Source organism: Gracilinanus agilis, chromosome 4 (assembly GCF_016433145.1).
Source record: "Gracilinanus agilis isolate LMUSP501 chromosome 4, AgileGrace, whole genome shotgun sequence".
NCBI lineage: Eukaryota > Metazoa > Chordata > Mammalia > Didelphimorphia > Didelphidae > Gracilinanus > Gracilinanus agilis.
Genome location: NC_058133.1, coordinates 242731941 through 242745411, shown reverse-complemented (window position 1 = coordinate 242745411; position 13471 = coordinate 242731941). Strand labels below are relative to the sequence as shown.

General features: G+C 36.2%; 2 protein-coding genes across 2 annotated transcripts in view; one reads left to right on the top strand and one right to left on the bottom strand.

The window, feature by feature from the left end:
• Positions 1 to 4010, top strand: part of PMP22 (peripheral myelin protein 22) — a 105646-nt gene extending 101636 nt beyond the window's left edge. Inside the window, exon 4 of the mRNA XM_044677165.1 lies at positions 3953 to 4010. Within this exon, the coding sequence (XP_044533100.1) occupies positions 3953 to 3981 (29 nt within the window). The 3' untranslated portion in view covers positions 3982 to 4010. The remainder of the gene's footprint in view (positions 1 to 3952) is intronic.
• The window catches only part of ZKSCAN5 (zinc finger with KRAB and SCAN domains 5), a 35419-nt gene continuing 22772 nt past the window's right edge, over positions 825 to 13471 (bottom strand). The window contains exons 5-6 of the mRNA XM_044677153.1: positions 3930 to 4541; positions 825 to 2741 (exon numbers count right to left, since the gene is read on the bottom strand). Coding sequence (XP_044533088.1) covers positions 1621 to 2741; positions 3930 to 4541 — 1733 coding nt within the window. The 3' untranslated portion in view covers positions 825 to 1620. The remainder of the gene's footprint in view (positions 2742 to 3929; positions 4542 to 13471) is intronic.

Here is a 13471-nt window from a genome sequence, read left to right as displayed (position 1 = left end):
TATGAATGAAATGATAATCCCATTGTATTCTGCCCAGTTCAATCTACATATGGAGTATTATGTTCACTTCTCAATTCATATTTGGAATATGTTCTAAACATCATAGTTTAGAAATGACATTGATAAGGTAAAGATGTTTAAGAGGAATATAACCAGAAAGGTGAAGGGCCTTGAGTCTATGTCATATGGTGAGCAGTAAACGAACCTGAGGGGATTTTATCTAGAGGAGTTCAGGAGGAGAAATGACAATTATCTTTAAATACTTGAAAGACTGGCCTATGGAAGAGGATTTAGATTTGTTTTATCTGTCTCCAGAGAGAAGAAATAGGGGACACTGCCTAGGAAAAATTTAGGGTTTGATTAAGAAAATAAAATTTCATCTTACTAATGAAGAAAACAAAAGCCCAAATTTAAACAGTGTAAGTAGCAAAGCCAATTCAATACCAGGTCTTTTGATTCCATATTCCACTATACTAAGAGTCCATGGACAGATTTCAGATGGTCTATAAAGTTGGAGAGGAAAAACAATTTTCTCTGCATTTTCATTAACCTCTAACTGATATTTATAATTTCCTATTATTTTAAAACATTTATTCTGAGAAGGGGAACCACAGGTTCCATCAGACTGTGAAAAAAAAGTCATAAAAAAAAGGTTAAGAACTCCTACACTCTACCATAATGACTCTTCTAAAAGATCCTTTCCTCTTAAATATTCTGTTCCAGAGTAATCAAAATTTGCACACTAAAAACAAAATTGCTCCCAAAATGTAAAAGCATGATGATCTAGAAAAATGATTTATTAATCTATTCTTAATGATGGGATTCAAATTCATACCTCAAAAGAAACTTGGGCCTTAATCTAGCACCTTAGATCATTTCCCTTTTACAAAACTCCATTGTTTTAATCTAGGCTAACTATCTAGTGAGGCCTTAAATCACTTAGTACGAAGTCCTCTTACTAATATCCATCCTGACCTGAGCAATAAAAAGTGGATCGGATCTCATGAAGAAGTCTTGAAATAAACAAAGTACTTGAGATGGTTTACCAGACTTTTGGGTTCCCAAGTCCCCAAATACATAGACACCCTAAGCCAACTTCTTTTTAAAGTGTTTAATGTTCAAATTAGGACCCATGACTAGAGCCCTCTATAGGTTAAAAGGAGATCTCTTCAGAAGGAGCTCAGTGAGTTTATCTGATAGCCTGCATATGCCTCATTTAACTGTCTGATTCACTGGACTCTTGATCTATTTGGATTCCTTGATGTGAATTAAAACAGCCGCTGTCAATGAATAGGCTTCTCTACTGGATTCAAAATCATTCTTCCCAGAGTCTATTCTCTGAAGTTCAATGACAAAAGAGTGTAATTCAGATCCTTTCACTTATCTATTACATCCTTTCAGGCTTTCTTCTTTAAAATGAATCTGTTAAGTGAACTATTTCTGATTAATAATGAATGTTTTTCTTCAGTGTAGATTCTCCAAATAAATAGAAAATATAAATATAAGTAAAGTTTGAATTGTAACTGAAAGCTGTCACTCTATTCATTACACCAACAAGGTTTTTCTACAGGAGAAATTCTCTAAAGCTGAATAAAAATTATTCTCCAAAACTGAAGTTGTCTATGTGCTGAAGCTGCTTATAGGATCTGTCCTCTCATGGCTTCTCAAATGTTTTATGAGACTGCAACTCCTACTAAAACTCATTCCACATTGCTTACACAGAAAGGGTTTCTCACCAGTATGTATTCTCTGATGTTGGTTAAGATGTGACTTTAGTGCAAAGGCTCTCCCACATTCATTACACTGATGAGGTTTTTTGCAGGAGTGGCTTCTCTGATGCTGAGTTAGATGGGAACGCTGACCAAAATTTTTCCCACATATATCACATTCATAGGGTTTCTCTCCAGTGTGCATTCTATGATGCTGAACAAGGTGTGAACTATAACAAAAAGTTTTCCCACATATATCACATTTAAAGGGTTTCTCCTCCATAAGCATTTCCTTATTTTCAATCAATGATAAATTCCAATATGCTTTCTCACAATTGCCATCTTCATGAGGGTGTTGGCCTCTGTGAATCATCTGATGTTCAATTAGGCTGTTATACTGATGGAAGTTTTCTCCACATTCACGACACTGGTTTGGCTTCTCACGGTAATGGAGTCTCAGATGTCCAGCAAGATGTGAACGCCGCCCAAAGCTTTTACCACATTCATTACACTGAAAGGGTTTCTCTCCAGTATGAACACTTTGATGTTGAACAAGATGTGACCTGACCCGGAAAGCTTTCCCACACAAGTGACACTGATAGGGTTTTTCCCCTGTGTGGACTCTTTGATGCTGAGTAAGGTGTACACGTTGATTATAACTTTTCCCACATTCATCACATTTAAAGGGTTTTTCCCCTGTGTGTATTCGCTGATGTTGAATAAGGTGTGCACTCTGAATGAAGCTTTTCCCACATTCATTACATTTATGTGGTCTCTCTCCTGTAGGGGGTCTTTTATGGATATCTATAATTTCTCTAAAACTTCTTTCCTGGGAAGGAAGCTTCCCCAGTATCATCCCTGTGAGTTTTCCCTGCTGTCTGTCTAACCAGCCTTCATGTTCATGGCCTTCTCTTAACTCCTGACCTTGTGGGACATCCTTTTGAATTTTTGCTGATATTTCTCTGTATGTTTCTGTCACATCAGAAATTTTCTTCTTTAGCACCTTCATGTTCTTACCCCTTTTCTCACCACCTGAAACATAAATAGAAAATGCAAATGTCACTTATTTCTCATAGAGAAAGAAATTGTAAAAGAGATAAATATAATTATCAAATCAAGTTAAACTATTACATAATAATTACTGGAAGACACCCATTATAGGGATTTGGGGAGCAAGATTTCTGGGACTGGGTCAGATAAAGAAGACAAAGGTAAAAGAGAATGGCTAGAGGCGGGCAGCTGGGTAGCTCAGTGGATTGAGAGCCAGCCCTAGAGACAGGAGGTCCTAGGTTCAAATCCGGCCTCAGACACTTCCCAGCTGTGTGACCCTGGGCAAGTCACTTGACCCCCATTGCCTACCCTTACCAATCTTCCACCTATAAGTCAATACACAGAAGTTAAGGGTTTAAAATTAAAAAAAAAAAAAAAAAAGAGAATGGCTAGAGTTGGTCAAGAAGAATGGGGGGGAGGAGTAAACAGTATAAATAGCAAAAATATGAACAAGTATATCAAATAATGAAGAGGGAAAGGAATATTGATAGGAGAGGGCAGGGAAGAAAAAGGTAGAGAACACAGGAGATGGATCATTTGATAATAAAAGAAAAAAGAGGAAATGAAGGAATAAGTAATAAATGTAACAATAACTGAAGAAAGCAGGATGATAGAAAGGGTTAAAAATTAGAAAGGTAAGTAGGCTAAAAAAATTAAGTGAGCTAAAAAAATCAGAACTGATGGGAAAAAATAACTAGGAAATTTCAAAGCACTGAGAAGGGGCTAATAATAGGTTATCTACAAAGTTGCCAGAAACTAGTTTAAGATAACTACTCTAAAGACTAGGGGCATACATCTTTTTAACAAAGTAATCTGACTTCAAAATGAGATGAGATTGGCTTAAGGAAATGGTAAATTTGACTTGAAATTTTTAAATGGTTGCAAATTTACTAACACGTTACATTGAATCAAAAGATACAAAATGATGGCTGAAAACAAAATCCAAAATATAAATAACCAATCAGCAATTTACAAAAATAATAATAATAATTACAAAATTAGTACCACTACTCTTCTTCTTGAGGCAGCAAATTTTTTTTTGCGACCTTACCCAGGCTAATTAAATTATTACCCTGCCTATCCATTCTCCATTAACATTTCCAACCCATTCAACAGCACTACACAGTTTTGTTTTCAGTTTCCCCCAAATATAAATTCTCTCTTCATTACATTGATGAGTTTTCTCTCTGTAGTGGCGTTTCAGATGTTCAATCAAGTGTGAATGCCGACCGAAGCTTTTCCCACATTCATTACATCCATAAGGCCTCTCTCCACTGTGGACAGTCTGATGCTGAACAAGATGTGAGCTCACACGGAAAGCTTTTCCACACACCTGACATTTGTATGGCTTCTCACCAGTGTGGACTCTCTGATGCTGGGTAAGGTGCACACGCTGATTATAGCTTTTCCCACATTCATTACATTTAAATGGTTTCTCGCCAGTGTGGATTCGTCGATGCTGAATAAAGTTTGAGGCTTGAAGGAAGAATTTACCACAATCATTACATTTATGACCTTTTTCCACCCTCATGGTTTGTTTTTTGTTGATATCTATAATATCCCTCAAACCCCTTTTATGGGAAGGAGACTGCTTTGGTTTATCCATTGCATAATTTTCTTGCTGTCTTTCTAAGTGGCCTCCATAGTTAGGGAGTTCTTCATATTCTTGATCCTGAGAATCATGCTTTTCAATGCTTCCTGGAGTCATCCATAGTGATTCTGCTTCTTCAGAAATTTCCTGCTTTACAATCAACTCCATATTCTCATTCCTGGGTTCATAATCTGAAATAACAATGTTTTAAAAATGCAAATGTTAGTTGTTTCTATAATAAAGAAAACTTTTGGGGTAGAATAGAAAATTTTAGTAAAACAAAAATTAGATAAGTATTCAAAAAGCAAACTAGAGATCAGTAGATGAGGTCAAAAACAGCAAAAAGATTTAGAAAGAGACAAGCATAAGAAACAGTAGTGATAGGAACTGAAACTATGATATCATTAATATATGGAACCCCTAAATAAAGAAACTGCCCTAACCCATAGTCTTAAAAGTGCTGTCCAGAGTACTGAAAGATTGTGACTTTTCAGGATTACATAGTCAATATGGACAGAGACAGGGCTTGAACCCATGTTTTTCTAGCTCCAAAACTAGCTCCATGCTGCCTCTAATTAGGGGAAACAGTATGCCTCTTAAAGGATGATATTTTCCTTTTACTATACTTGAATGCAGTAAAATTCTACATGTAAATACCCATAAAAAAAAAAACCTAATTTTGCATTATAAACCTAACTCAGTCTTTACCTTCCTTTCCCACTCAATTCATAGAAGTCTTTCCTATTCTCTTCAATGCCGAAACAGGCTCAATTTAGAATGGTTTAGTCTACAAGGAAAAAGCATTCATTATTTCTGCATACTAAGAGAAGATAATACAATTTAAAAGATTTGGAATAAGCTGAATGGCTGGATCCAAGCCATCATCATTAATCGTTCAATGTCAAAGCAGAAAGAGGTCTTGACAAGACATGCAAAACTAGTGGAGCAGAGGAAAGCAGCACAGTTAAGCTTCCTCCTAACAACTACTCCAAAAAAGATTTAAGAAGAAGTGATGTGAACAAAAAATCCAAGGAAAAAATACGATTGGTCATTTTTGCTGCCCAACATCACAAATTCAGCCCACAGGTAAAGTGCCCATGCAAGGAACAGTAGAAAAGAGGTGAGTCAGAAGTTATTTCATTTCAAACATGTTCAATATAACTTTCAGGCACAGACTAAGAGTACACCAACAGCTCTTTCACTCTACAGATTGGTGCCATAAAAATTATATCATTCTAACCAGGAATGAACTAAGAATTCAACTAATAGGCCAAGAACAAGATGGGATGGCAGCTGTCATTCTGATGAAGCAAGACTTTGACCATGACCAAGGAAGAAAGCTGCAGTCCAGGAGACATCCTAAAGTTCTGACACTCTGAATCTGAAGAACTTTCCAACTAGGTGAGAGGGATGAAAGTGAACAATTATCTATAGGACCTCCAACCATGAAAAAAATTCTACCATCACCCAGGTAAGATTAATTAAGAAAATTTGAAAAGTTAGCAATTCCCTTAGCAATTCCTTAGCAAAACCTTTCTGGAAATCCTTTAAGGAAAACAATGTTCTTCATCAATAAAAGTGGAAAAACAGATCAACAAATTTTCCCTATAACACAACTTAAAAGAAAAAAAAACTAGAAAAGCTACAAATTGAAATAAAACTCTTCAACTAAATACCAAAATAAAAATCCTGAAAATAAAGGTAAATATTTAACAAAACTGAAAACAAACAACAAAAAGAAACAACAGATAAACCATTAGCTAACTTGATATTTTTAAAGAAAATAATGAATCATCAATATCAAAAATATAAAAAATAAATTCATCTCAACCAATGAAGAATAAATAAAAGCAATTATTTGGTGCTATCTGGCCTACCTATATGCCAATAGAAGTGACAATCTAAAAGAAATAGGTGAACACTGACAAAAATACACAGTTTTGCCCAGATGAATATAACAAGAAATAGAATACTTAAATAAGCTATAAATGAACTCACAAAGAAAAAAATTGTAGGACCAGATGGTTTTACAATTAGATTCTACCAAACATTTAATTTCAATACTACATTTTGAAAAAATAGTAAAATACATTTTGAAAAAATAGGAAAAGGAGGGATCCTACTGTATGGGATGAAATTGTACATTATTCCCCAACATACACTGATTAGTATTAGTAATCATAGATTGGCAACTTCCTATAGAAAAATAGTGAAGTTAGGTGCCCTCTATTAGGAAATATCAATCTCTCCTTTTGAAGAATAGAAGAAACACCCCCTCCCCATGCAGCTTTATACATACATACATACATACATACATACATACATAAGTATAGGCCTTTGATATTCTTCTCAAATGTGGCTAAGAGACTGTCCCTCCCCCTTCTTCTATTCCTACAGGAAGAAGTTTCGAGGTGACCTACTTCCCATGAGAGAAATCTCAAAATTTACAAGTTATAAATCTTGACTACATGTCCTGAGAAATGTTGTGATGCTGTAGTATCAAGAAATCAAAGAGTGTTTCAGCCTGAATTGTTGCAATGCTTGGACAGGCCTAAAACCCTGACTCAACTAAAAATTGCAAACCTAAGGAATATTCCCATATGCTTAGAAACACTCAGAAGCCTTGGGAAAGGATTGAGAAGGCTAGAAGAAAGAGGATAGAATAAGATACATATGATGAGAAAGTGGAGATAGCATTGTGTTGGATCCCTATAAAATCTGAGTTAACCCAGGCATCTGTGCTTCTGAGACCTCAGACTGTGGACCCACTCTCTTTCTTTCTCTCCCTATCCCCACCCCCACCCCCATGAGGATTCGGTCTATGCCCAGTGCTCCTCACCCTATGCTCCCCCATACCTCTGAATAAATCCACATGATTCATGGGGGAATGAGCCCCACCCCAAAAATTTCACTCCACACACTACCAAATTCCTTCTATAATGCAAATATGGCTTTGATACCTAAACTAGGAAATCAAAACAAAGGAAAAAAATAAAGACTAATAATACTAATGAATATGGATGGCAAAAATTTTAAATAAAACATTAGCAAGGAGATAACAGGACATATCACAAAGATTATATATTCTCTATTACCTCACCAGATTTATACCACTAAAGGGGGACTGGTTCAAAATTAGGAAAAAACCATAAACAGAACTGATCATATTCAAAACAAAAACATCAAAATTCAGATGCAAAAAAAAAAAAAACTTGACAAGATACAACACTGCTTCCTGTCAAATATATTAGAATATATAAGAATAAATAAAGCTTTCCTTAAAATGAGTAGTATCTATCTAAAACCAAGAGCCGGAATTACCTATAATGAGGATATGCTAGAAGTCATTCCATTAAGTCCAGGAATAAAGCAAGGCTGTCCATTACTTTTCAATAAAGTGCTAGAAATGTTAGCTATAGCAATATGACAAGAAAAAGACATTGAAAGAATAATGACAATAAGGAGACAAAATTATCACTTTTTAGAGTTGACCTGATAGTTTACTTAAAGAAACTTAGAAAGTCAACTAAAAAACTTAATTGAAACACAACGTCAGTGAAATTTCAAGATATAAAACAAACCCAACACCTATACAGCATTTCTGTATATTACCAGCAAAATCCAGCAGGAAGAGAAAGAAATATTAATTCCATTTAAAATATCTACAGACAGAATAAAATACCTGCTGAGAAATACACAGTAAATAAACACAATTATAAAAAACATTTATATGCACATAGATCAAAATAACTGAAGAAATATTAATTGTTCAAGGGCAAGTTGGGCCAAAATAATAAAAATAACAATACTATTTAAATCATATTCAGTGCCATGCCAACACATAATTAATTTGGAAGAAGAGAAGGTTTAGACTACAAAGGGTAGTCTAAACAACAACAAAGGTGGGGGGGGGCTAAATAGTACCAGAACTCAAACTATACTACACATAGTAATCATCAAAATAATTGATATTGGGTAACAATAGAGAGGTTGGTCAGTGGACTGGATCAGATACAAAATACACAAGAAGCAAATGAATACAATTAGCCTACTGTATGATAAACTCAAAGGTCACATCTATTGGAAAAACTCATTATTCTACTACCTTTGGGAAAATTATACAACAGTCTGGCAGAAATAAAGTATAGACTAGCATTCATATTATATGCCAATATAGACTGCAAATGTATATTTGATTTCAATATAAAGGGAGATAGAAACATGTTAGAGGAACATGAAATAATATCTATGGGTTGGAAAAGAGTTCAAGGGACAGAGATATTCACAGGAGGCAAAATGGATACTTAAAAAAATCTTTTGCACAAACAAAACCAAGTGAGCAAAAATTAGAAGAGATACAAAAAACTGGGGAAAAGCTTAATTGTAAATTTTTCTAATAAAGGTCTCACTTCTGAGATATGGGGAGTTGATTCAGATCAAATGATTCATCAAAGGATACAGACAGGTAATATTCAGAGAAAAGAAATCCAGGTTATCAATAGCCATATAAAAAATGCTCCAATAGAGAATTATAAATCAAAATAAATATGAGTTATCAATTCAGAACCAGAACAATTTATACAATAACAACAATACTATAAAGACTTAAGAACTCTGCTCAACAAAATGGCCAAGTATAAATAACTCCAGAAGATTCATGATGAAATATGTTAACTACCTCCAAATGGAGAAATGATGGACTCGAGTACAGATAGAAGGATTTATTTTTTTGGACATAGCTAAGGCAAGAATTTATCTTGCTTGACTATGCATATTGTAATAATTAAAATGGGTTTGAAAAATATAAGAATTTTTTAAAATTGCTATGTGATTGCCATTTATAAAAATTAACTCTTAAGTCACAAGGCTGTTATTAGCTTTAGTAGTTTTATTACAGCAAGGTAGAGAGAGTAAGGGGGGAAATGTAGGAAGAAGGTAGAAAATATTGCCTGACTAAATTCCTTAAGTCTGGATCAGAGTGCCTCACTGAAGAGTGTCCCACCCAAGACAGGAGAAGAGCCAAAGGGTCAGTGTCTCCAACCAGGGTCTCCTTAGAGTCACCGAAGTCAAACTCCTTGAGTCACCAATGCTGAATCAAAGGCAGAATTGAATGCCTATTCAAGCTGAGCCACACCAGATTGAGCCACAAAAAGACCAAGCCTTGAAAAGACCTAGCTGCCAAAAGACCAAGCCACCAAAAGACTGAGTCTTCAAAAGACTCAGAGGGTTCCGGAGGTTCCCGCTTATTTGAAGTTTTCTTCACCCATCAGCTCTGCCCATCACATCTCAGGAATCAATCAAAGTTTCTTAATTTGCCCGGCACTGCCCAGGGGGCTGTGTCTATGGGATCCACCTCCCTCTTCTGAGGGTGTGAACTTTTATCAAAAGGATCCTCCTGAGTTCCTGACTGATTAAGTTAAAAAGGGGGAGCACTCCAAGTACTTGAAAATTCCCTTTCACAATATTGGTACTTCATTTTGTTTTTCCTCTTTTCTCATAAATATTATAGGTCTCTCCAAAGACTTCAAAAGTAAAAAAAAAAAAAACACAAAACAAAGAAATAATGCAAGAAATAATTTTAAAAACTATCCAGAACTTCTGACACAGAAAACAAAATGCTAACTGAAAGAATCCAGAGTATCTCCAGAAAAAAAAACTTTACACTGCAAACTCTAATAGTTAAATTGAACAATTCCAATGATAAAAAACAAACTCTTCATGCAATTAGGAGAAAGACCTTCAAATACAAAGGAAAGGAAATTCAAATAGCACTACATCCAATAGAAATTGTAGAAGGGAATGGAATGTATTACTAAGAGCAAAGAAGCTTGAGATGCACTTCAGGGTGACCATCATGAACTTGAATCTAATTGTTAATGAAAAAAAGGATCTTCAATGAAAGAGGGACAATGGAAACATTCCTTAAAAAAAAAAACAGATATGAGCAAATTATTTATTCTATAAGCAATCCAAAAAATGGAATATAAGAAAGATAAATAAACACAGTTACCAAGAAAAGCACAAGTAATGAAATAAATAACCCCAGGGGGAAAAAAAGGAGAAAAAACTAGAAAGAGAAAGATAACTGTGGAATTGTGGGATTAATAAAACAATAAAGTAATGATAAAACAACCATTAAAAGGTCTTTTTTTTTTAAAAGAACACACTTAATTAGAGAAATGCAAATCAAACCAACTCTGAGGTTATCACCTCACACCTAGCAGAATGGCTAAAATGAAAGAAGGGGAGAGTAATGAATGTTGGAGGGGATGTGGCAAAACTGGGACATTAATGCATTGCTGGTGGAGTTGTGAACTAATCCAACCATTCTGGCTGGCAATTTGGAACTATGCTCAAAGGGCTATAAAAGAATGCCTGCCTTTTGATCCAGCCATACCACTGTTGGGTTTATACCCCAAAGAGATCATAGATAAACAGACTTGTAAAAAAATATTTATAGCCACGCTTTACGTGGTGGCAAAAAACTGGAAAATTAGGGTATGTCCTTCAATTGGGGAATGGCTGAACAAATTGTGGTATATGCTGGTGATTGAATACTATTGTGCTAAAAGGAATAATAAACTGGAGAAATTCCATGTGAACTGGAAAGACCCCCCAGGAACTGATGCAGAGCGAAAGGAGCAGAGCCAGAAGAACATTGTACACAGAGACCAATACACTGTGGTAAAATCTAATGTAAAGGACTTCTGTACCAGCAGCAATGCAATGACCCAAGACAGCTCTGAGGGATTTATGGTAAAGAACACTACCCACATTAAGAGGAAGAACTGCAGGAGTGGAAACAGAAGAAAAACAACTGCTTGAACACATGGTTTGAAGCAGACACAACTGGGGATGTAGACTGGAAACTACCACACCAATGCAACTATCAAAGATTTGGAAATAGATCTTGATCAATGACACATGTTAAAACCAGTGGAAATGCACATTGCCATGGGGGAGGGGGGGGAGGTCAGGAGGTGAAGGGGAAAGTAAGAGCATGAATTATGTAAGCATGTTAACTTTTCTAAAAAATAAATATTAATAAACATTTAAAAAAATAAAAAAAAATAAAAGAACACACTTAAGGTGATAAGAACAAAAATCAAACTTAAATAGAACAACTGACAGTGGAGGAATAGAACTGAAAAGGCATGAAAAAACATTTTAGAATACCCCAACTATTGGTGAATGAGTGGGAATAATCTGCAAGGATTTAGTGATTAAAGAGACCACTAATTCTGAGAGAATGTTATGTCTCCACAGACAGCATCCTAACTTTGGGGAAAGGGAAATCAGAGCTCCTTAGTGCACCTGACATCTAGAAGGGTGGGAGAGCATGAGTCAGAGGGGCTATTTCAGGGCAAACGGGGGAAAATTCATGGAGGACAGGTGGTAGAAATGTTTCACAAAACCAGGGACACAGGAAAATTTCTACCATGAGGCAAAACTTGTATCCTATCAATCTCCTCTGGAACTGATACTTATAAGAGAGAAGTACAACGACGACGATGACTGGGGAGGGAGAGGGAGAGAGAGAGGGAGAGAGAGGGAAAGAGAGAGAGAGAGAGAGAGAGAGAGAGAGAGAGAGAGCGAGAGAGAGAGAGAGCGAGAGAGAGAGAATGAGAATGAGATTGAATTAGGCTTCAGTTTGCGCTCAGAGTTCATCAGTTCTGTCTCTGGAGATGGACAACATTTTTTCATCCTGAGGCCTTTGGAATTGTCTTGGATCATTGCGCTGAGCAAAGTAGTCAAGTCTTTGAGTATGATTACAACATTACTGTCATACAATGTGCACGTTAGTCTCCCAGTTCTCACTTCACTTGACATCAATTCATGTGTCTTGTCGTGATTTTTTTCTGAAGCCACCCCATCATCGTTTCTTATAGCACAATAGTACTTCATCACAGTTACATACCACAACTTATTCAATCAATCCCTTCAATTTCCAATTCTTTGCCACCAGAAAAAGAGCTGCCACAGTTTTGTACATAAAGGTCCTTTTCCTTTGGCTTTGGCTCTGGCTTTGGGTATATAAACCTAGTAGTGGTATTGCTGGGACAAAGGATATGGAGTTTTATAGCTCTTTGGGTATATTTCCAAATTGTCATCTGTTCTTTTCATAATGGGGGTGATAAGACCTCCAGGTTCATGACTTTAGACAATATTCATGAGAGTTTAATGTTCCTGATTGCCTTTAACTCTTTCCATCCTCTATTCTGCCCCGAGAAATAGAATCTTCTTGAGGATCAGTACAATTTTGTTTTTATTTTTGCTTTTATTTATAGTTAAATTGAGAAGGAGAACTAAAAAGGGAAATTGGAGAGAGAATTTAAATTCCTACATTTATAGCTAGAAGGGACCTTAGAAGGCTCCCTTTTCTTACAGATTAAAAAACTGAGGCATAGAGAGTTTAACTGGTTTACCCAGGGTCACCAAGCTGTAAGTTTCTGACGCAAATTTTGAACTCAAGTCTGCCAAGTTCAAGTCTAGAGTCCTATCCATTATACCATGCTCCCGGTGAAAAATCAACTGTGTTGGTCCCAGATCAAACCTAGGCCAACTGCTTGGAAGGTATCTTTGCTTATTTCTCTCCTACTAACAGAGTTAAGGGAAAGAGAGTACCAAGGAAGGTAGATGGAGGAAGGAACACACACTCTCTGAAGGAAGGAATTTGCAGGAACATGCAAGCCATGGGAAAATGTAGAAAAGCAAGCAGAGAAGCTTTGGAATGTTGGTGGTGGAGAATTCTGAGAGCAATAGAATCCAGGGGAGAGCAATGAAACCCTGAGGGTCTTTTGAGCTTGAACTCTGGTGGGAGACAGCTTTGGACCAGTTCTCCTGAGCCTAGCTGCAATTTCCCATCCAAAATGATTCCTGAGAAGAGACTTGTTAAATCCTGTTCTTGTTCCTGAATAACTGGAAATCTCTACCTGTGTGGACTCTAACAAGAAGCAGTTTTCCTGAAGGGCTTGCCCGGAGAGAAGACTGACAGAGCCAACAGGAGTTCTCACAACCTGATCTACTAACAGCCTAGAGCAGGGGTCGGCAACCTTTTTGGCCGTGAGAGCCATAAATGCCACATTTTTTAAAATGTAATTTCGTGAGAGCTGTACAGTGC